General features: G+C 41.4%; 1 protein-coding gene across 1 annotated transcript; it reads right to left on the bottom strand.

Moving 5' to 3' along the window:
* Positions 1-44: 44 nt before the first annotated feature.
* On the bottom strand, positions 45-13,985 carry FGA (fibrinogen alpha chain). The gene is made up of 6 exons (XM_073645158.1): positions 13,828-13,985; positions 12,274-12,393; positions 4,971-5,154; positions 2,450-2,595; positions 1,369-2,350; positions 45-878 (listed from the first exon to the last, which is right to left on the bottom strand). Exons 1-6 carry the CDS (start codon positions 13,924-13,926, stop codon positions 175-177), a joined length of 2,235 nt encoding a protein of 744 aa, XP_073501259.1. The 5' UTR covers positions 13,927-13,985; the 3' UTR covers positions 45-174.
* Between the last annotated feature and the right edge of the window lie 9,526 nt (positions 13,986-23,511).

Below are 23,511 nucleotides of genomic sequence, written 5' to 3'. Positions count from 1 at the left end.
TAGTATCATTTTGCATAAGAACAAATAAAAAACGCAACAAAGAGTTAATGAAAGTGAACGATTTAGTCTTCTTTTCAGTTACAGTCGTTATACATTAAGCCAGGAATAATAAAAAAAAACAACACATAATACAATTGGGCTTATGGGAGTGCAGTAGGATATAATCAGATATTTTTATGCAGTCTCAACAGGCCGAATTTTAATTTTGACAGTTTTCAGAGAATAATCTGTTGGTTTGAACAATACCCAAACAATCCCATTTTCGATCTCATAGACATTATTTCTTGGATCATACTGACCTCCACTATAGTAAACCCCATTAAGATTGGCTGCCTGGCAGTTGTTATACCACCACCCTCCTCCATACATTTCTGCACAGTTCTCCTCCCATTTATCACTATCCCTATCATATGTACTAAACTTCATGTTGGCATGAGAAGTATGTATACTGTCATCTTTAGAGCCTTCTACCAAGGCATCTCCTGCAGATCCTTCATAATCATGGACATCGAGAGCATAGCCCTCTGATTCGGATCCTAGATGGAAACTGTATTCTGCATGGACCTCATTCCCAGACCAGTCTTCTAGTTCAATTCTCAAAACTGTCTCTTTTTTACTCAAGAGATGGATGTATTCATTTCCCAACCATAGTTCTCCTTTCCCATTTGCGTCCACAGATCCAAATCCATTCTTGTAGTCTTGCCAGGTTCTGTTAAAATTCACAGATCCATCTTCCCTTTGTTGAATCAAGACCCATCCTCCTAATTGGGTATCTTGGTCGCAAAACACTGACAGCTCTTTATTGGATCCATCTGGCCTGATTTTGAAAATGCCACTTTTGGCACCAGAACTGTGTTTCTGGAGGATATCAGCACAGTCTAAAAAGAAATGCATTTTATCTTGTTTACCTCTTTTTATTATTTTAATTATTGATGCACATTGTCATGCTATTGTTAGTATATACTGTAGCTTACATTTTTCCCTGACTTTGGCGGGTGGACATAAATGAGTAAAAGTATGTGAATGTTTTTACATGTTTCATAACTATCGTACATGGCATCTTACTTCTAAGACTATTTGATGATAATGTCTGTAATGGTCAAACACTTCCTAAATAGCGGACCATATAACTATTATGTGCTATGTTCAAGCCAAAAAATAGATGATGCTTAGTAGACTTTTACTGAAAAAATCCCAATTATGCCATGTCCAATAAAATGTAATCTCTGTCCTGTTTCCTAACAAAAATGGGTAATAATTACAGATTTTATATTTTCTCCCTCCTAAGCATCCTGGTAGTTTTAATGCTGAATTATGTGTTTTCCCAGCTTAATATTAATCCTAGCACTGTCTATCACTTAGATTTACCTGTCCCAGTGTAATCTCCCGTCAATTTCACTCCTGTTTGCACACTGCGGGCCCCAAAATCAGGCGTGTCTTCCTCACTGTTATCATGCAGGATCGGGCCAAGATCTTCAAATACCGGCCCACTCTTTACTTGTTTGCTTGCCTGGTAGCCATCCTTTGTGCTGCTACTGCTGCTGTATACTGTCTTGGATGATGAGCTCTGGGTTTTCACAGGTGTAAAACTTGGAGAGCCAAGGTCTATATGACTAAAATCATCAAATTCATCTTCTCCAACATTGAAAGAACCTTGAATTTTTGAGGTTGAGCCACCACTAACAAGACTATCTGTATTCACAGTCTTACCACTAATAAAGTCTTCCCAGCTTGGAAGTACACTTCCTGAATCTTTACCCCCTTGAAATCGGATGGTATATGAGCCATCAGAACCCAGCTCACCCTGCCCTTCTGCTTTAAGCTTTTCTAATTTTTCACACTCTTCTCCACCACTAATTACTTCGCTAATTTCTTCCTTAGTTCCAGTAGGTCCCTTAATAATTTTCTTTTGAATTGATTTAGTGCAGGAAATAACTTGGCTTTCTGAAGTCACAGATTTACTAGGTTGTGCAGTTTTATCCCCATAGATAACAAATTCAGTTGTTTTGGAAGGTTGTTTCACACCACCCTGGACATTAATGACAGATACTGGCTGCCCAGTTACCTCTTTAGTTTTCCCTTCTAGTATAAATTCATATTGACCAATATCGGAGAAAATTGGATACTTTTCTTTTTCATGAGCCAGAGCTTTGTAGTTGGAATCAACTGTAGATTCTTTCATAGGTCTCATTTTGAGGACAGGAAGAGGATTTATGTTTGGTCTTAGATCAGTGGATTCCGCCTGCAAGAGTTGCTTCTGTATGTTTTCATAGCTCTCAGCATCCACATGGAAGTCAACCCCCTTTGCACATGATCCTTTGCAAGAACGAAGTTTAATATCAATATCGACCTGAAAAGAATAAGATAACGTTAAAGGATCACGTTAGCTGAAACATACCACAGAGGATAAGGCTGGTATTCCTAATTCTGTGAATTATTAGTTGCGTACCTCAAGGCGTTTCATTTCCACCACCTGATCTCTGATGCTTTTCTGCAACAACTTGATTCTTTCTATCTGCCTGGAAACCTTTACTTTCAAAATGTCAATTTTCTGCCGAAGGCTGTCAGATACTTGGTTATAAGAGCCATCACTTTCTAGAGATAATACAAAAATGCATAATCATTTATTTCAGAGGTGGACATCCTAACACAGCTCTCGATAGTATATTTTACTGATTTTAAAACTATGTATGAAGGTGTAGCTCCTAAATGCCTTTAGACAGGTTCACAGAGTTTTTCCAATTTGGCAAACTCTGACACGTATTTACAGTGGAATCCATGCTAGAAATCCAAGACCCTTGCATGTACGTAGTAGATTTACAGACTGACCTTTCTCAGGTCCGCGGGCAGATTAGTCACATTCAGTGTGGCTAATCGGCTTGTGGCTACCCGAAATGTCACTTTTTGAGGTGGCGACTGGCGAATTTATCAATGCAATCAATGAATGGAAATTTTGTAGGTGGTTTTCACTCAGTTTTGTGTATGGAATACATGCTGATAACTACATGAAAAAACTGCGTGTAAATATCCTTAGTGCTATAATGGAAAGCACGAGCAAAGTGAGCAACTATACTAAACAAAACTATATAAAACTAAATTGTTGTGAAATTATTGAACTATTGAACACTTATAATACTTATACTGAACATTTGAGCACATAAAGTGCTAACACAATGACACTTTTTACTAATGAAAATAGCTGCAGAATAGTACAGATAAGGAGGTAGACAGAGACGGCACAAACTGGTATTTGTTTCTTTTAATTTCACAATTGACAACAGTTCTTTCTAAAACTATTCGTCTAAGGTAAGCCAACCAAAGTTTAAGAGAAGTGTTTAAAGATACACAAAATTGATAATAAATTGTGAGTCACTCTGATCAACTTCGCACATTTAGGGCCTGATTCATCAAGCAGCTTTTGCCAGAAGTTGTGCAAAACTTTTGAGACTGTTGATGTTTTTACGTCAGTACGGGCCAGCTCCACCAACTTCTTGAAAAGCGGACGAAGCTCGGGCGGGATGAGGCATGATAAATTCATCACAGTTTATTCCTCAATCCACTAAACCATAACCTGCTGCCTCTGACCTACACTCACAAGGAGCAAATTCATCATAATCACTTTATTAAAACTGGCATACAAAACACTAGTCTTAGTTAGTTTTATTAATTTAGTCTTATTTTAAACTGTCTAAATTTAAGACAGCATTAATCCATCTGCACCAGTCTCTTTAAAGGGGTTCTCCAGAAATAGAAAAAAAAATAACTAAAGTAAATGTAACTATAAATAAATTCATAAATACTTTTAATTAGAAATTCACCTCTAGAGAGGTAATCACCAACGAATTAAAACATCAGCTGCCTTATTACAATGATAGAAACCTGTACTAGAATGTTAGGACAGGAACCTGTGAGCATGTGCAGTAGGAAGCTCCGCCACCTCCCTTCATGTGTAGGAAGAAGTGCTACCTGTGGTTATTCTGATCTTATACTGTGATACCAGGTGTGCTGAGGTAAAAAGAGGCTGCTCACACTGCAGTCCACCATGTCTTTCTTATCTAATACTGGAGATGCCAGAAGTGCTGAGGTAAGAAGAGACCGCTCATACTGCTGTCCACCCTGTCTTACTGATCCAATACTGGTGATACCAAGCGTGCTGAGGTAATAAAAGGCTAATCACACTGCTGTCCACTCTATCTGATCCTATACTTAAAGGGGCTGTCCACTACTTTGACATTGATGCCCTCATCCGATCATACATTGATGCCCTATCCTGTGGATAGGGCATCAATGTGAAGGTAGTGGACAACTTCTTTAAGATACCAGAGGTGCTGAGGTGATAAGAGGCTGCTCACACTGCCATCCAACTTGCCTATCTGATCTAAGATTGGCAATACCAGGGGTCCTGAGGTCATAAGAGTCTGCTCACACTGTGGTCTACCCTCTCTGATCTAATATTGGAGATACCAGGAGTGCTGAGGTAAGAAGAAGCTGCTCACACTGCTGTCCACTCTGTCTTACTGATCTAATACTGGATATACCAAGTGTGTTGAGGTAATAAAAGGCTGCTCACACTGCTGTCCACTCTATCTGATCCTATACTTAAGACACTTACCCACAGTCCCGCCCACACACCCGCCCCAATGCACAAAGATATGAATACAGAAGGAACTTCAAACAAAAATTAAAGAAAATCTACAAAACGGATTTCTCCACCTGAGGTATCATCTTAATAAGTATGACAGCATCAATATGGCCCTGGCTGTACTTTACTTAGTAAAATCCTGCTGACAGGTTCTCTTTAAGGTTATCTTATTGATACAAATTTATTTTAATAGCATGCCCTCTTCTATACTTTTATAAAGACAGTTTTGGATGCCATTAAAGGGACAATGTTTTCTCCTTTCTTCTGCCAATATTTGGTCCGAGTTTAATAACATGGACGCAGATGAATAAAACTCATTTACACTTACGTTGGGCTGCGACAAGCTTGTCCTTGATTAGTTTATATGTTTCCTTGGTTCTGATGTCAATAGAGTCATAACTGGTTTCACCATCCTTTAACTTTTTCTTAATTGCATCAATCCTGTTGCTAAATTCTTTGTCAGTCTTGTCAGATAAACCTTGAACTCTGCATCCAGAAGGACACTTGGGACCCTGCAGACATGAAAAACTGCATTAATGAACATATTAACAGTGTCATCTACTTTATTCTATTATTATAAAAAACACTATTGAAAGGAGATTTTATATATACAGTACAGACCAAAAGTTTGGACACACCTTCTCATTTAAAGATTTTTCTGTATTTTCATGACTATGAAAATTGTACATTCACACTGAAGGCATCAAAACTATGAATTAACACATGTGGAATTATATACTTAACAAAAAAGTGTGAAATAACTGAAAATATGTCTTATATTCTAGGTTCTTCAAAGTAGCCACCTTTTGCTTTGATGACTGCTTTGCACACTCTTGGCATTCTCTTGATGAGCTTCAAGAGGTAGTCACCGGAAATGGTCTTCCAACAATCTTGAAGGAGTTCCCAGAGATGCTTAGCACTTGTTGGCCCTTTTGCCTTCACTCTGCGGTCCAGCTCACCCCAAACCATCTCGATTGAGTTCAGGTCTGGTGACTGTGGAGGCCAGGTCATCTGGCGTAGCACCCCATCACTCTCCTTCTTGGTCAAATAGCCCTTACACAGCCTGGAGGTGTGTTTGGGGTCATTGTCCTGTTGAAAAATAAATGATGGTGCAACTAAACGCAAACCGGATGGAATAGCATGCCGCTGCAAGATGCTGTGGTAGCCATGCTGGTTCAGTATGCCTTCAATTTTGAATAAATCCCCAACAGTGCCACCAGAGGTATTCACCGGAAATGGTTTTCACGTCACAGGTGTGCCCTGTCCGGTTTGATAAGTGGGATTTCTTGCCTTATAAATAGGGTTGGGACCATCAGTTGTGTTGTGCAGAAGTCTGGTGGATACACAGCTGATAGTCCAACTGAATAGACTGTTAGAATTTGTATTATGGCAAGAAAAAAGCAGCTAAATAAAGAAAAACGAGTGGCCATCATTACTTTAAGAAATGAAGGTCAGTCAGTGCGAAAAATTGGGAAAACTTTGAAAGTGTCCCCAAGTGCAGTTGCAAAAACCATCAAGCGCTACAAAGAAACTGGCTCACATGAGGACCGCCCCAGGAAAGGAAGACCAAGAGTCACCTCTGCTTCTGAGGATAAGTTTATCCGAGTCACCAGCCTCAGAAATCCCAGGTTAACAGCAGCTCAGATTAGAGACCAGGTCAATGCCACACAGAGTTCTAGCAGCAGACGCATCTCTTCAACAACTGTTAAGAGGAGACTTTGTGCAGCAGGCCTTCATGGTAAAATAGCTGCTAGGAAACCACTGCTAAGGACAGGCAACAAGCAGAAGAAACTTGTTTGGGCTAAAGAACACAAGGAATGGACATTAGACCAGTGGAAATCTGTGCTTTGGTCTGATGAGTCCAAATTTGAGATCTTTGGTTCCAACCACCGTGTCTTTGTGCGACGCAGAAAAGGTGAACGGATGGACTCTACATGCCTGGTTCCCACCATGAAGCATGGAGGAGGAGGTGTGATGGTGTGGGGGTGCTTTGCTGGTGACATTGTTGGGATTTTATTCAAAATTGAAGGCATACTGAACTACCACAGCATCATGCAGCGGCATGCTATTCCATCCGGTTTGCGTTTAGTTGGACCATCATTTATTTTTCAACAGGACAATGACCCCAAACACACCTCCAGGCTGTGTAAGGGCTATTTGACCAAGAACGAGAGTGATGGGGTGCTATGCCAGATGACCTGGCCTCCACAGTCACCAGACCTGAACCAAATCGAGATGGTTTGGGGTGAGCTGGACCGCAGAGTGAAGGCAAAAGGGCCAACAAGTGCTAAGCATCTCTGGGAACTCCTTCAAGATTGTTGGAAAACCATTTCCGATGACTACCTCTTGAAGCTCATCAAGAGAATGCCAAGAGTGTGCAAAGCAGTGAAGAGCACCGGGCACCAGTGGCGACTTTGCCAATCCTGGTGTTCTGTGACAAATGCCAAGCGTCCTGCACGGTGTTGGGCTGTGAGCACAACCCCCATCTGTGGATGTTGGGCCCTCATATCACCTTCATGGAGTCGGTTTCTAATCGTTTGTGCAGACACATGCACATTTGTGGCCTGCTGGAGGTCATTTTGCAGGGCTCTGGCAGTGCTCCTCTTGTTCCTCCTTGCACAAAGGTGGAGGTAGCGGTCCTGCTGCTGGGTTGTTGCCCTCCTATGGCCCCCTCCACGTCTCCTGGTGTACTGGCCTTTTTCCTGGTAGCGCCTCCAGCCTCTGGACACTACGCTGACAAACACAGCCATCCTTCTTGCCACAGCTCGCATTGATGTGCCATCCTGGAGGAGATCCCACAGGAGACCATCCGCAACCTCATCAGGAGCATGCCCAGGCATTGTAGGGAGGTCATACAGGCACATGGAGGCCACACACAATACTGAGCCTCATTTTGACTTGTTTTAAGACATTACATCAAAGTTGGATCAGCCTGTAGTGTGTTTTTCCACTTTAATTTTGGGGGTGACTCCAAATCCAGGCCTCCATTGGTTAATAAATTTGATTTCCATTGATGATTTTTGTGTGATTTTGTTGTCAGCACATTCAACTTTGTACAGAACAAAGTATTCAATGAGAATATTTCATTCATTCAGATCTAGAATGTGTTATTTGAGTGTTCCCTTTATTTTTTTGAGCAGTGTATATATATATATATATTCATTTGTTGGCCAGAGGAGAGTAGCAAACTGCACTATTTTCCCTGTAAAAATATATGGAAACCAGACAGATCCATTAACAGTCCGTCAGTACTAGTACAGTACTTCCTATGGGTCCCTCAACTCAATCATTGTTTCTGAAAAAAATGTATATATGCATCACATCTATCTCATCCAGAATTTATAAGAATAGAATAGAATGGAATAGATGTCATGATGTAAGTGAACAAAACCTAACAAGCAGGCTATTTGTAAGCTGTATGAACAGGAGAAATGAGAAAGACTGAATATTCTGTGAGTACATGGATGACAAATGACAGCTCAATTACACTCTCTAAATCAAAATCAGAAACTGGGTACATATCAGTCATTATGTGCTATATCATGATCTCAGACAGATATTTCCAAGTTACTTACAGGAAAACAGCTTAAAATATAATCCATTATACTTGTATCTTACTAATATCCTACATTGTAATTTCAAAATTGTGCAAATTCATATAAGCAGTTCTGTGACAGAACAAGTGTCTGGCTATCAATTTATCTAGTACAGTAATTACCAATAATATTCTCATTTTTAGAACTTTCTCCCTCCTACTAGATTTAATTTATATTTACCAACATGTCCCAGTCCAATCATCAAAGAACCTCGAATGGCCAAAGTTTGAGAATTTCGTTAGAGGAGTTTTCCCATCTCAGATAGTGTCTGAGAGGTACAGGACCCACCACTGAAGGGGTTAGAGGGGGAGGACTGTCTCAACCCAAGTTCAACGGTAAGGTAGTCACATTTATACATCTTTCTCCATTCTCTTTGATGTTAATTTTAAAATTACGTAAAGAACACATATGACCACTTCTACATATTCTTGGCAGCTCAAAGTGGCCCCATTATCGCAACATGTGGGTCCCACCTACGGGCCTCTCATCCATCAAGAGAATATGGCAAATCTTGTGGCTATAATGTGACCTAGGAATACTCTTTTAACATTGTAAAGGTGATATTACCAGTTTAATAAATTAACAATTAGGTTTCCTCTTTGGGGAATTCTCAAGACATGTTGAGGTTCCTGGCTGGGAGGCAGTTAGTTCAGTTAAGGAGATTTCCTGTTGGTTCCCTTTAAGTTTGCATGTCCATACATGCAACTTTAAAGGGAACCTGTCATGTCAATAAATGCTATTAACCTGCAGATGTAGGGCTAATCTGCAGATTAATAGCGTTCTAAATCTGCCGGCGACTGTACACCATGTCCCTGCACTGACTGATCACTGGCTCTACGTGGTTACAGCCGCCGCTCACTATGTACTGAGCAGTGACTGAAGCCACATCGGCTGTGCCTATATGACCAAAACCCCTAGGCTGATGGGAGCAATAAAGTTAATTTCCTCCCATTAGTTGGGCTTTCAGTGTGATGGCCGGGCAGTTTTAGAGTAGCCCCATATTTGCAGATTAATAGTATTTTTTCACATCACAGGTTTCCTTTAAACTACCCTTCGTAGTCATGGGATAATACAAAGTTGTAAGAACACCTCTCCAAATATATTGTACAATCCATATACAGTTATTAGATATTCATGGCCAGGTAGATTCCAACACCAAATGTCCACAGGTATAAATGATTAAAGGGGTTGTCCAGTACTTTAGATTACCTCCCCTAATGGCAGTCAGGCTACTTCTGGCGAGCACATGGAGGGCTGTGCGGCCCTGCTGCAACGTAATTAGCCTACGTTGCAGATACTGCCTGTGAGTGGCGCTATCACTGGCTGCTCACAGGCGTCACGTGACCCCCGGTATTAGTCTTCTGCGTTCCAGGTGGTTCCACTCGGCATCCACCGCACGCTCTGCCTCTCCCCATTCATTGGGAAAGTGCACAGTGGATGCTGGGTGTGACACGGAGGTAACCCCGCCCACAACCCAGCAGCCACCGCGGGGACCCCAGCGCTGAGTCACGCCTCATTTGTCATGACGTCAGCGCGGGGTCATGTGATGCAGCCAAGGATAGCGCCGCTCACAGGCAGTATCTGCAACGTAAGCTAATTACAAAAATCCTTAGGGACCCCGGGGGGATACATTGGGGGGGTAATCTAAAGTATTGGACAACTTCTTTAATATAACAGCCTATAACAGTACCATATATTGGCATAATCTTAGCATACATTGCCCAGATATTAGTGCCATTTAGTACTACAATCATATCACAGTCTGTAGTTATATTTTAATTTTCTTTTTACACACTGTCTCAAGGCAGGATGCACTGGGGGAAGATGTGCCAAATTTATTAAGATTCGTTCACCTCTTAATTAATATGACGCATCTTTCAGCTGACGTGCACCAGCATCAAAAGTGTACTTTAGTATGTGTTACTTTTGTAGCATAAATTCTGCTAAATTTGTTGGCTAAGCTCAACCACACACTGTCACTAAGCTCTTCCCACTTTTCAAAAAGTTGCCAGAACTAGCCAAAAAATGTCAAAAGACACAACATTTGCACTGTGCAAAAATTATGAGACATTCATTTGAGAGAGTTTTATTCCAGTATTCTAGCACAAACTGTGTACATTTAAAGGGAGTCTGTCAGCAGTTTTGATCCTGCAAAACTGCTAAGGCTCAAGATAGGAGATCTGTAGACGTAATATAACATAACTTTTACTAGAACAAAATTAAAGAGGACCTGTCACCAGGTCAAACGTGGTCAGTTTTTGTGCTTGATTAATGTTCTCTTCTTCCCTGAGTATTCCTCTTTTTAATCTGCCATATGGCTTCATAAATATGGCCCTTTTTATTTAGTGCTATTTTTATGGTCTTTACAAAAGGGGTGTCACTCAGAGGATTCTCAGGGGAGTGTATTTTGGCATCTTTGTCTAATTGCCCTGTGCGCCACGCCCCCTTAGTAAGGATCATACAAATTGTCACTATATAAGAAAAAAACATCTCTAAAATCATGATGAAAAATAAATAAAGAAAAAAAAAGAAAAAAACTGAATAATCTTGGGAGCAGCAGGAACAAAATTAAAGCAAAAACCGATAACTTTTGACCTGACGACAGGAGCTCTTTAAGGAGACTAGCGTTCGAATCTGGCAAATACCATACTTGCAAGCGCTATCTCGGTGGTGCTTAAGGTTAAAGTGCTTGCTCTAGAGCAGTGTTTCCCAAACCCCATCCTCACAGCCCCCCACAGGTCATGTTTTCAGGATCTCCTTAGTTTTACACAGGTGATTGAAGTATCATCAAGGCATCAGGAATTTTCTCACCTGTGCAATACTAAGGAGATCCTTAAAACATGACCTGTGGGGGTCCATGAGGACAGGGTTTGGGAAACACTGCTCTAGAGCAATGTTCCCCAACTCCAGTCCTCAAGAGTCACCAACAGATCATGTTTTCAGGACTTCCTCAGTATTGCACAAGAGATGGAATCATCATTATTATTGAGTAATACTAAGGAAATCCTGAAAACATGACCTGTTGGTGGCTCTTAAGGACTGAAGTTGGGGAACACTACTCTAGAGTCTCAGCAGTAAGACATCCACAATCCCACCTGTTTGTCCTGCAGGGATCAAAGTACTGTAGCATCCAACCAAGAGTCCACTACCGCCGTCTGTCGAGCAGTGAGGAGGAGTCTGTGAGTGGCTTACTGCAAAAAGCTGTGATTATTTTAGCTAGCAATTGGAGAAGTATTTCAGATTAAACCTTTATTTACTCATTATTTCTGCAGCGAAAACCCTACCAAAAAGTAAGTTGTAACATGTCTACAGATCTCCTATCTAGAGCCGATTTGTGTGAAGTAAGTGAAGCAGAACTAACAGCTGCACCCTATAAGTCCCCATGGTGAGTTCTGCTTCCTTTACTTCACACAAATCAAATATGTAAAACATTTCAACAATAGTAATGATAATAATCTTTTTTGCTAACTTGCCTACAAATGAGAAGTTTAAATTAGTGGGTATCCCACCTGTAACCCAAAGTAAAACCCTAAGAATTGTAATTTTCAGTAATAGAAGTACGGAACCTGACACTATAAAAATGCCGCCCAATCTGCAGGCACAGTGTTATAGATCAGGGGGAGCTGAGCAGATTGATATATAGTTTTGGGAGAAAAGATTCAGTATAACCTGAGTTTTCATCCTTTAATCCTCTGCTCTTTCTGGGATCTTAGGTCCAGTGGGCGGAGTTATCAGTGACTGACAGCTATCTCTGTATGCATACTTAGATAAAGAAAGCTGTCAGTCACTGATAGGACCGCCCACTGGACCAAATATCTCAGAAAGAGCCGAAGATTAAATGTGAATAAAACACAGGTTACACTGAATCTTCTCTCACAAGATTATATATCAATCTGCTCAGCTGCCCCCGCTCTTTAATATGGTGTCTGCAGATTGGACAGCTTTTGCAGGGTGACAGGTTCCTTTTTATAAAGGGTAATATGGGCTAAGAATAGTAATATCTAATATAGCAATGGTATTTTCAGCAGTCCTTACCCAGTCATCATCTGCACAGACTTGCCAGTTGGTTTCTTGCTTGCATCCAGTATCAGCTTTCTGCTCCACAATTCTGGGGCCACGGCCGGTTGCACCTGATTCCTCAAAGGCCTCATCTGACTGTTCCAAAGAAAAAAAAATTGATATATTGACATAGCGATCAGGATATGATTTTCTCTGAAGAAATCAATGAAAGTTCTAAGAAATAAACTAAAGCCTATAATATATCAAAGAATTCATCTACACTTGAACACAATGAGGTAAGTTACCACATATTCTGTCCAAGCATGAAAACAAGATTGCTAACAGATTTGCAGAGTATAATACGTATCTGTATAGACCAGGTTCTTGATCAAATCAAACTATTAATAATTATGGTACATGAAGCAAATATGTAACTACTTAAAGGGGTTGTTCACTACTTTTACATTGATGCCGTATCCATAGGATAGGGCATCAATGTATGATTGGCCGGGGTCCCTGACGCGGCACCCCCGCCGATCAGCTTTTATCGGTGCTAATAAAAGCTAGGAGGCAGATGTGCAGTACACCCTGGCGGCCACTACCACTTGACGGTGCAGCCCCACAGGTGAGTACTTCTGGCTCGCGGCCGCCGGCACCGATAAAAGCTGATCGGCGGGGGTGCCGCGTGAGGGACCCCGGACGATCATACATTGATGCCTTATCCTATGGATAGGGCATCAATGTTTAAGTGAAAACTGTTTAAGTTTGTTTAAGTGAAAACTGACTAAAAATTTCTCTATTGGATCTTTAAGGTTAACATGTAGCAGGTTTGTTGCAAAAATAGAGTTGATAATCAGTTCTATACGTTTCTGTGGTTTGTGAACGAGTATCTACAAATTCCATTAAGAACAACCACATGAATGTCAGTAATAAACTTGCAGCAAGTCAACATACCCTATCTTAAAAACGTATTAAAATATCTGTTCAAAATGCAGCATATATGGAATTTAAGAGCTTATCTATGTGAAATAAAACTCTTAATTTCCATAAACATTTCCATCACATAAGAAGGTTTAAGGTCAGCAAGAACTAGTGCAAAAATGCAAGACAATTTAGCTGGGAACCAGCAATAATTATGGCCACTGATTACACTAAAAATTCTGTGGTCACCATTCACAAGTTGTGCTTAAGCTTTTTCTTTTGTCTAAATATACATATGCATAATGTGCCAACTTTAGATGTATCCTATATGTGTCCTGGAAATCCGAAGATAAGCCTGACGGCTATCTATAGAAGTGTGACCAACTTTTGCATTTCCGCAGTGGCTTTTAGACATAAGAAGGTGACTGTTGAGGATACAGAATTTTGTTTTTTTTTCCATTTTAATTAGCTGTTTTTGAGACCAGAAATAAAAAGTAAATTAAAGATATTGCATAGATGACTTGTATACGCTTATGGCATTTGGCATACCCCCTTAATGCTAAAATGCAAGCAGACTGTTTAGTAACGGTAGTATCAATGTTACATTGCAGATATTAAGATATTATATAATAGACATATTGGATAATTAGGTAAATAAAAATGCCATACCCATGCGGTGCTCGCAAGGCAGAGCAACAAGGTTACAAGTGTTGCTCTCAGCTTCATTTTGGCTTTGGTAGAGTGAAGACTATAGTGAGGTATTTCCATCGAGTTGTCCTTTATAAGGCTGCCCACTAGTCTGTAATCACCGATTGGATTTTGCTATGTTTACTAAGCTAATAAGACCTATGCTCTGGCCCATGTCACTGTCCTGGTCATTATTGCTCAAGCAATTGAGTAAATTTACTAAAGGTTCCCTTAGATAACCTGGTGTTCCTAAATTGTAGTAATTTGTTAAGAAATAATAAGAAAGATATACAGTGTGGGAGGAAATAAGTAAACAGGTTAGGAGAAAAGGTACTTCATAGCCACTTCTTAATCATTAATGAATTCTCTATGATACATTCTATTTCCCAAAAGATTTCATGACTAGTAATAGTGATACAACTTCCAAAAATGAAGAGGTGTATCTTGAGTATATTATGATGTAATTCACAAATACAAAAGAAAAGGTTTGCGACACGGTGTTTTTTTAATTATTCACAAAATTAAAAAAGTTGTGTGCCAATCTTTTATTAAATGCTACTTGTGTGTTCAGAGTTGCCAAAATGCCATCTCTGGATGTACAGTCTAGATTTTGTGTAATAATGTGTGCTAGTGATTATACTAAAAAGATATGATTCAATGTTCTGTGCCTGTGACATACACTGTATAGACTTAATTATTGGATTCAGCTTTTTCATTCAGTTCAATTTCTGGGTCCTTCTAAAGAGCTCATTGAATTTGAGCACGGTACTTTAGAAGGATGCCATCATTGTAACAAGGAAGTACATAAAATTTCTTTCCTCAGAAATATTCCAAAATAAACTGTGAGTGATATTTCTGAAAAGTGGAAGCACTTAGGAACCACAGCAACTCAGCCATAAAGTTTCAGACAAATTAAAGTTATAATGCAGGGTCCTCAAGTGCTGAGGTGCATAGTACATAAAAGTCACCAATGCTTTACTAAGTCCAGCATCCTCTGGCATAAACATTGGCACAAAAACTGTGATCCTGGACTTTCATGGTATGGGGATACATTGCCGAGCAGCTTCATGCAAGCCTAAGCCCTACAGAAGTGTCAGATGTAGTGGTGTCAACCACAGTTGATGGTTATAGATAATTCTACAATCGGGAAGACGGAAAAAATAATTTGTCATCAAGACTACCACAACCGAATGGTTTGCTGGCTCCCTCTGCCAGGGTTCAGCATGTGTGTGAAAATGGCTGATAAATTACTGGGGAGCTTGAAGTATAACCTGTGTGCCATGGTCCACGTGGGAACCCATGACAAAATACAGTGGAAAGTATTCACCCACCCTTGGAATTCTTCATGTTTTGCTACCTCACAACCTGGCATTTCACTGTTTTCATGCTTTGCATCAGTTCATGTAAAGAACATGCCTACGACTGTGAACATTTGTTTTTCTTTTTATTATGACGCAAACAACAAATAGGACAAAATCACTGAAAACTTCAGTGTGCATAACTATTCACCTCTCTAAAGTCAGTACTTTGTAGAGCCTCCTTTTGCAGCAATTACAGCTGTAAGTTGCTCTGGATAAGTCTCTATGAGCTTCCACATATTGCCATTGGGATTTTTGCCCATTGCTCATGGCAAAACTGCTCCAGCTCCTTCAAGTTAGATGGTTTCCTCTGGTGAACAGAAATCTTCAAGTCTGACCATAGATTCTCAATTGGATTAAGCTCTGTGTTTTACCTAGGCCCAGGGGTGGATTAAGAGTAGCAAGTGCCCCGGGCAGTTTAGAAGGCGTGGGGCCCCCCGGTACCTGATGTATCACGTGACATGTCACATGATCCCCTTTGATAAATCATGTGATAGGTCATGTGAGCAACACACAGGTGCTTTGGTGCATATCTGTAGACAGAAAAAGACAGAAAGCGGCGCGCTATGCGTGCACCGCAAATTTTTCCCTTGTGTGCAGCGCTATGCATAACATAGCACTAAACAAAATAGAGCAGGAGTGGGAGATCAATTTTCCCAAGGGGCCACATGAGAGACCATGACAGTTGTGGAGGCCGCCCTGAATTAAAATTCTGTACAATATTAATATTAACATATAAATTATAATTAATTGTATGACTTAATATTGAGCACAATTAAGTATGCTGACATCCCACTATTTACAGAATGAGCCCCCTACATACAATATGAGCCCCCACATAATCCCCCTATATACAGAATAAACCCCACATAGCTCTCTATATACGGTACGAGTCCCCACATAGATGCCTAGATATGGTACAAAGCCCCACATAGCTCCCTAGATACGGTACAAGCCCCCACATAGCTCCCTAAATACGGTACGAGTCCCCACATAGCTCCCTAGATATGGTACGAGTCCCCACATAGCTCCCTAGATACGGTACGAGTCCCCACATAGCTCCCTAGATATGGTATGAGTCCCCACGTAGCTCCCTAGATACGATACAAAGCCCCACATAGCTCCCGGGCTACAGTATGGGGCCGCACGGAGCTCCCGGGCTACAAGACGGGGCTGCACGGAGCTCCCGGGCTACAGTATGGGGCCACACATAGTTCCCGGGGTACAGTACACACACGCAGTCACACATACAGTCAGACACAAGCAGGCACGCACACAAAATCATGCACATGCAGTCGAACAAGTAGTCATGTATATACAAGCAGACGTGCACATACATGGGTCGCAGAAATGTACACACACAGACACATATACAGATATATACAAAGACACATACAGGCCTAAAGATATTTGAAGACATGCAGAAAAATACACAGACATATCACACATACATAAACACAATCATACATGCACACAGACACACAGGATGTACATTGGGAAGTAGCCACTCACCATCCCCTGGCTTGTCTCCGGTCCCCATCCCCTGGCTTGTCTCCAATAGTAAGCACGCAGCAGTGCAGGCTGGGCGCACACTGCATGACGTCATTTCAGCAGACACGGCCGAGCACAGGGCCATGCCTGCTATCTGTGCATAACTGCTGGGGGAGCGGCCAAGAGCTCCCCGGGCTTGGGGAGCGGCCAAGGAGCTGCTGGGTGAGTGGCCAAGGGCTTCCCCGGCCCAGTCTGCTGCTCCTGCGTGAAGTTGCTGGGATATGTGTGCCGCATTGGCGGCACGGAGGCGGCGCATAAAACATTGTAATGAAGGCAATCTGGTCATGGCCCCCCCCCCCCCCCCCGGAGCCTCGGGCCCTGGGCGGTAGTCCAGATTGCCCTCATTATAATCTGCCTATGACTAGGCTATTCCAAAACATTTACAGTGTTGCTTTAGCAGTATGCTTTGGGTCATCATCATGTTGGAAGGTGAATTTCCATCCCAGTCTCAAATCACTGACAGACTGAAACAGGATTTGTTCAAGAATATCCCTGTATTTCACAGCATCCATCTTCCCCTTGACTCAAACCATTTTACCTGACCCTGCTGCTAAATAACATCCCCACAGTATGCCACTGACACCACCATATTTCACTGTGGGGCTAGTGTTCTTGGGGTGGTGAGCTGTGTTGATTTGGCACCAGACACAGCATTTACCTTGGTTCCTAAAAAGTTCCATTTTGGAGTGTACGGCTTATTGTGGCCGTATGGACAGATACTCCAGTCTCTGTTTGGGAACTCTGCAGCTCCTTCAGGGTTACCTTTGGTCTCTGTGCTGCCTCTGTGACTAATGCCCTCCATGCCCGGGCTGAGAGTTTTGGTGGGCAGTACTCTCCTGGCAGGTTTGTTGTGGTACCATGTTTTTTCCATTTGATGTTGTTGGATTTGATGGTGCTCTAGGGCGTCATCAGAGATTGGCTTATTTTTTTATAACCCAACCCTGATTTGTACTTCTCAACAACTTTGTCCCTGACTTGTTTAGAGATCTCATTGGACTTCTTGGTGTTGTTTGGTTGGTGGTGCCTCTTGGTTAATTGTCTGGCAGCCTCTGTGGCTTTTCAGACAGCTTGCACACAAGTGTACTTCCTTTCTCTAGGCATGCGACTTATGAGGATAATTGCTTGCACCAGAAATTTTTAGGGGCTTCATAGCAAAAGGGGTGAGTACATATGGACATGTCAATATTTATTTATTTAAATAAATTTAATTTTTGCCTATATTTTTCTTGCTTGACTTCACCAACTTAGACTATTTAGTGCTGATGCACACACAAATCAGATTACAAAAGTATTTAAACACAGGTTGTAATGTAAAAAAATAGGTAAAAAGCCAAAGGTGGTGAATACTTTTGCAAGCCACTGAAGGTGGTATTTAGAGGATCCTTAAGAATAATTTTAAACAATTAGGCTGTAAGCTTAAGGGAAGGACCTCCAGGGTAGTATTCTCTGGATTACTGGCTGTGCCATGCCGAATACAGCAGAGACAGTGGGAACTTGAGGAGTTAAATTCATGGCTTAAGTATTGATGCACATCAAAAAGATTTGGGTTCCTAGACCACAGGTTGACTTTTCAGTGTGGTGCAATCTGTATTCTGCAGATAAACTGAACCTGAATGGAAGGGGGTCTGCTGTGCTGAGCCAGAGAATTCCAACATTAGTACTAGAATTTGAGTATTTAAACAAAAGAAAAAAGGGCAGGAAAAGGAAAATAAAATAGAGAGTTGCATAAGTTACAGAGATGTTAGATAATACAGTGGGTACAGAAAGTATTCAGACCCCTTTAAATTTTTCACTCTTTGTTTCATTGCAGCCATTTGGTAAATTCTAAAAAGTTCATTTTTTTTCTCATTAAAGTACACTCTGCACCCCATCTTGACTGAAAAAAACAGACATATAGAAATTTTTGCAAATTTATAAAAAAAGAAAAACTGAAATGTCACATGGTCATAAGTATTAAGACCCTTTGCTCAGACACTCATATTTAAGTCACATGCTGTCCATTTCCTTGTGATCCTCCTTGAGATGGTTCTACTTCATTGGAGTCCTCCTGTGCTTAATTAAACTGATAGGACTTGATTTGGAAAGGTACACACCTGTCTATATAAGACCTCACAGCTCACAGTGCATGTCAGACCAAATGAGAATCATGAGCTCAAAGGAATCCTTAAATGGAAGAAGTTTGGGACCACCAGAAGTCTTCCTAGACCTGGCTGTCCAGCCAAACTGAGCAATCGTGGGAGAAGAGCCTTGGTGAGAGTGGTAAAGAAGAACCCCAAGATCACTGTGGCTGAGCTCCAGAGATGCAGTAGGGAGATGGGAGAAAGTTCCACAAAGTCAACTATCACTGCAGCCCTCCACCAGTTGGGCCTTTATGGCAGAGTGACCCAACAGAAGCCTCTCCTCAGTGCAAGACATATGAACGCCCGCATAGAGTTTGCTCAAAAACACATAAAGGACTCTCAGACTATGAGAAATAAGATTCTCTGGTCTGATGAGATGAAGATAGAACTTTTTGGTGATAATTCTAAGCGGTATGTGTGGAGAAAACCAGGCACTGCTCATCACCTGCCCAATATAATCCCAACAGTGAAACATGGTGGTGGCAGCATCATGCTATGGGGGTGTTTTTCAGCTGCAGGGACAGGACGACTAAGGAAACATGATTGCGACCAAATACAGAGAGGGGAAGGAATAGGGCTGTGGATAGGGAGATACACGTGTCACAAACAGAGAAGACAAATAAGCCCACAAAATTTCATGAAATATCATTTTTGAAAGTGTGGAAAACATGGGGTAAGGGTTAATTTGCAGATTGAAACTGAAAAACGGGGCTCTGAAGAGCCTGTGTGAAAGGAACGGTTATCAATCATGTGCACATTCATTCTTAAAAGGAATCTGTCACCTCCTGGGACGTATATGACCTACTAATATGGGCATACAGGTGATAGAAATGTTAAACTAGTCCTACCTGTATTTCTCATATTAGTGTCATGTTGTTCAGAAATCTTATTTTATAGCTGTATGCTAATGATTTCTTCCAGGCCCCAGGGTGTAGGGGGTCTGTAAGAAATCCCTGCCTCCTCTCTTCATTATAATACCTCCCCCCTCCCCTGCACATCACACTACCCTGTGGCATGCAGTCAGGCGCCGTAATCCCGCGCCTGCTCCCTGCACAATACGTACCTCTTCCTCACTTCTATGGGCAGTGTACGCAGGGATCTTCTGCGCAGGCGTTGGTGAGTCGCTGTGACTTCCGCTCCAGTTACCTCCGGCATGCACAACAATCAGTAACCATGTGTATGTATGTACAAGTTTTAATGCCCCTTTTCATTTAAAATAAGCTCTGGGAGCAGATTCTTTGGGAGATCTATGTCTGGCCCATAGATCTTAACAGCTCATTTACATATAAAAAATGTGTATTTCTCTGTAATAAAACATCAGATCATAGATATCAAGGTATCATTGAGCGGTGACTGAAGCCGCACTGGCCCACTCCTATGACTGAAAGACCAAACCTGCAGGGTGGAATAAAGTTCATTTCCTCCTGGCAGTGGGGCTATCTGTGCGGACCCCAGGCAGGTTCAGAACGCTAGTAACCTGCAGATTAATCGTATATCTGCAGGTGAATAGTATTTTTTTACATGACAGGTTCCATTTAAGGAATTCAGCTCAGTTATTGATGCGCCCTATATATATTTTTTAGAGATAGTGACTTGTACTGTTCCGAGCGACTGGAACAAACTAATGTGGTGCTTGAACTTGCTCTGTATGTCAACCAACAATATATCATTCCATTATTTCCCAGCTTTCATAGTAAAGTGGAAAGTTAAAGGGCTATTCCCATCTTTAGAAATTATCACCTATTGTTAGGATAGATGATAACTTGCTGATCGGTGGGGGTCTGACTACTGGGCCACCCACTGATTAGAGCGAAGGCCAGGCATGTGCTCCTCTGCTTCATTAATTTCCTACAAGACTGTTTTTTTTCATTAATTTCCTAAAGGACTATATATATGTGTATGTGGTAGAAAACAATATTATAGGTGATCACCAACACGGTTTTATTAAAGACAGAAGTTGTCAAACCTGGTTAATTTTTATTAAGGGGTGAGTAGAAACCTGAACAGAGGGGTAGTTGTAGATGTAGTTTTTCTGGGACTTTGTAAAGGTGTTTGAAAATGTTCTACATAGATGGGTGATAGGTAGATTAAAGTCTATAGGTTTAGAAAGTAAGGTTTATAATTTGATCAAAAACTTACTCAAAGATCGCTGCCAGAGAGTTGTTGAGAATGACTTGTACTCTGAATGGTCTGAAAGTGGTATACCTGAAGGTTCAGTGCTGGGTCTGCTAATATTCAACTTATATAGTAATGATGTTGAAATTTGCGTAAAACCGCAGATTTCAGGAAGTTCGACTCAAACTCAATCCTCTGCAAATCAATCCACTCATTTCTAACTACAACTTTACAATGTGTTAGTGTAGCTTCATAGTAAGGATGCCATGGAGTAAGAAAAAGTGCAAGGGACGGCCAAAAAGCTGATAAGGGGCATGGAGAATCTTAGTTATGAGAAAAGATTAAAAGGATTAGATTTAGTCAGTTTGGAGAAGAAACATCTAAGAGGGAATTTGATTAATTTGTTCAAGTACATAAATGGTCCATTGAAAAATTATCATCAAAAGCATTGTAAAGGGAACCTGTCACCAGAAAAACGCTATTAGCCTGCAGATAAGTGGTTAATATGCAGGTTAGTAATGTTATTTACCTGCCCGCACTTAGCCGAATGCTGCGGGGAGAAAACAACCTTTATTCACCCCAGCAGCGTTCCGGTTTAAGTAAGAGGGGCGGCGCCGACGTTGGTTCAGTCACTGCTCTGAGTATACAGCTGCTGTAACCGTGCCGCCGGCCATTACTGACACTCGCTCTGCATTGGGGCTGGCTGTCAGTCAGTGCCGGGGGTGCGGGTACAGCAGCCTCTCTGTATCCTCAGAGCAGTGATTGAACTAGCGCCGGTGCCGCCCCCGAGACTAAAACCGAATCGCTGCTGGGGGAATAAATTTCATTTTCTCCCCGCAGCGTTTGGTTAAGTGCCGGCACCGGGCACATTAATAATGCTATTAACCTGCAGATTAACCCCATATCTGCAGGTTAATAGTGTTTTTTTCTGGTCACAGGTTGCCTTTAATAAAAAAAAAACTCAAAAGACAAATGGTAATTCCCTCATCTGGAAAAAAAAGGTTGGTCATTCTTTTTTAAAAGAAAATAACATGAATAGTTAAAAATGTAAATGTGTAAAATTCTTGTTTTGAATATTGATAAAGTCGATCGACACTGGATCAGGATGGAGAAATGTGATCTTTTAGGGCAGACTGGTTCATGCAATTTTGGTTGTACCTTTATTCCATCTCCTTATTTTTTGAGAAAAGTGTCTTTTTTAAAACATACTAACTATGTCACTAAGATTTTGGCCTAGGGGGCAAGCATACAGCAGTGGCCCATGAGCAGCGGCACAGCCTCACTGCGCAGGTGTGGGACCGACGGCCGAACATGTAGAAATGCGCATGCGCCCCACAATAATGGCACTTGTCGGGAGCTATATTCAAATACGTGGGCGACACCAGCAGTGACTGCATAGCAGGATCACACCCCTATGACTGAAAACGAGCAGGTAGGACAAAGTGTATATAATCATTATAGTTGCACCAATTTTAATGTTAAAAGCTTGTTAGTGATGCACATTGCATCACTAACAAAGCAATGGGTGCAATGTACATAGCAACTAGGACGTGACAGGTTCCCTTTAAAACCAGGGATGTCAAATTCAAATACACAGTGGGCCAAAGTTCAAAGCTTGGACAAAGTCGCGGACTAACCTTGATATTTATTAAAAAATATGTCTACAATTGTGGAAGTTTTTCTTTATCAAATATAACGATTCATTTAAAAATTATAGTGGAATATTATAATATGTCATGTAAAAACAGTAAAAAGCATATGGCCCAATGGCCTAATTTAAATATGTAATTTAACAGAGGATAAAAACCCTTGAATGAAACAAATAATAATGTATGATGCAAACAAAAGTGCCCCCAAACACAGTATAATACCCCCACAGTGAATTCCTCCACACTCACAGTATGATGACCCTACTGTACCCCTCTCCCTCAATCCCCCCAACAAAAAATGGTGATTCTCCAACGGTAATCCCCACACAGCCCTCGATACGGTATAATGGCCACAAAGAGTCCTCCATAGAGTATAATGGCCGCAAAGAGTCCTCCATACAGTATACTGGGCCCCTCATACTCCTCCATACAGTATAATGGCCCCACATAGTCCTCCATAAAGAATAATGGCCACAATGAGTCCTCTATACAGTATAATGGCCACAAAGAGTCCTCCATACAGTATAATGGCCACAAAGAGTCCTCCATATAGTATAATGGCCCCACATAGTCCTCCATACAGTATAATGGCCCCACGTAGTCCTCCATACAGAATAAAGGGCCCCACATAGTCCTCTATACAGTATAATGGGCCCCACATAGTCCTCCATACAGTATAATGGCCCCACATAGCCCTCCATGCAGTATAATGGGCCCCACATAGTCCTCCATACAGTGTAATGGCCACAAAGAGACCTCCATACAGTATAATGGCCACAAAGAGTCCTCCACACAGTATAATGGGCCCCACATAGTCCTCCATATAGCATAATGGCCCCACATAGTCCTCCATACAGAATAATGGGCCCACAT

Source organism: Phyllobates terribilis, unplaced genomic scaffold (assembly GCF_046119375.1).
Source record: "Phyllobates terribilis strain yellow unplaced genomic scaffold, ASM4611937v1 Scaffold_1__5_contigs__length_1240528914, whole genome shotgun sequence".
Taxonomy (NCBI): Eukaryota; Metazoa; Chordata; class Amphibia; order Anura; family Dendrobatidae; genus Phyllobates; species Phyllobates terribilis.
Note: the sequence above shows the minus strand (reverse complement) of the source record. Positions and strands in the feature narration are given on the sequence as shown.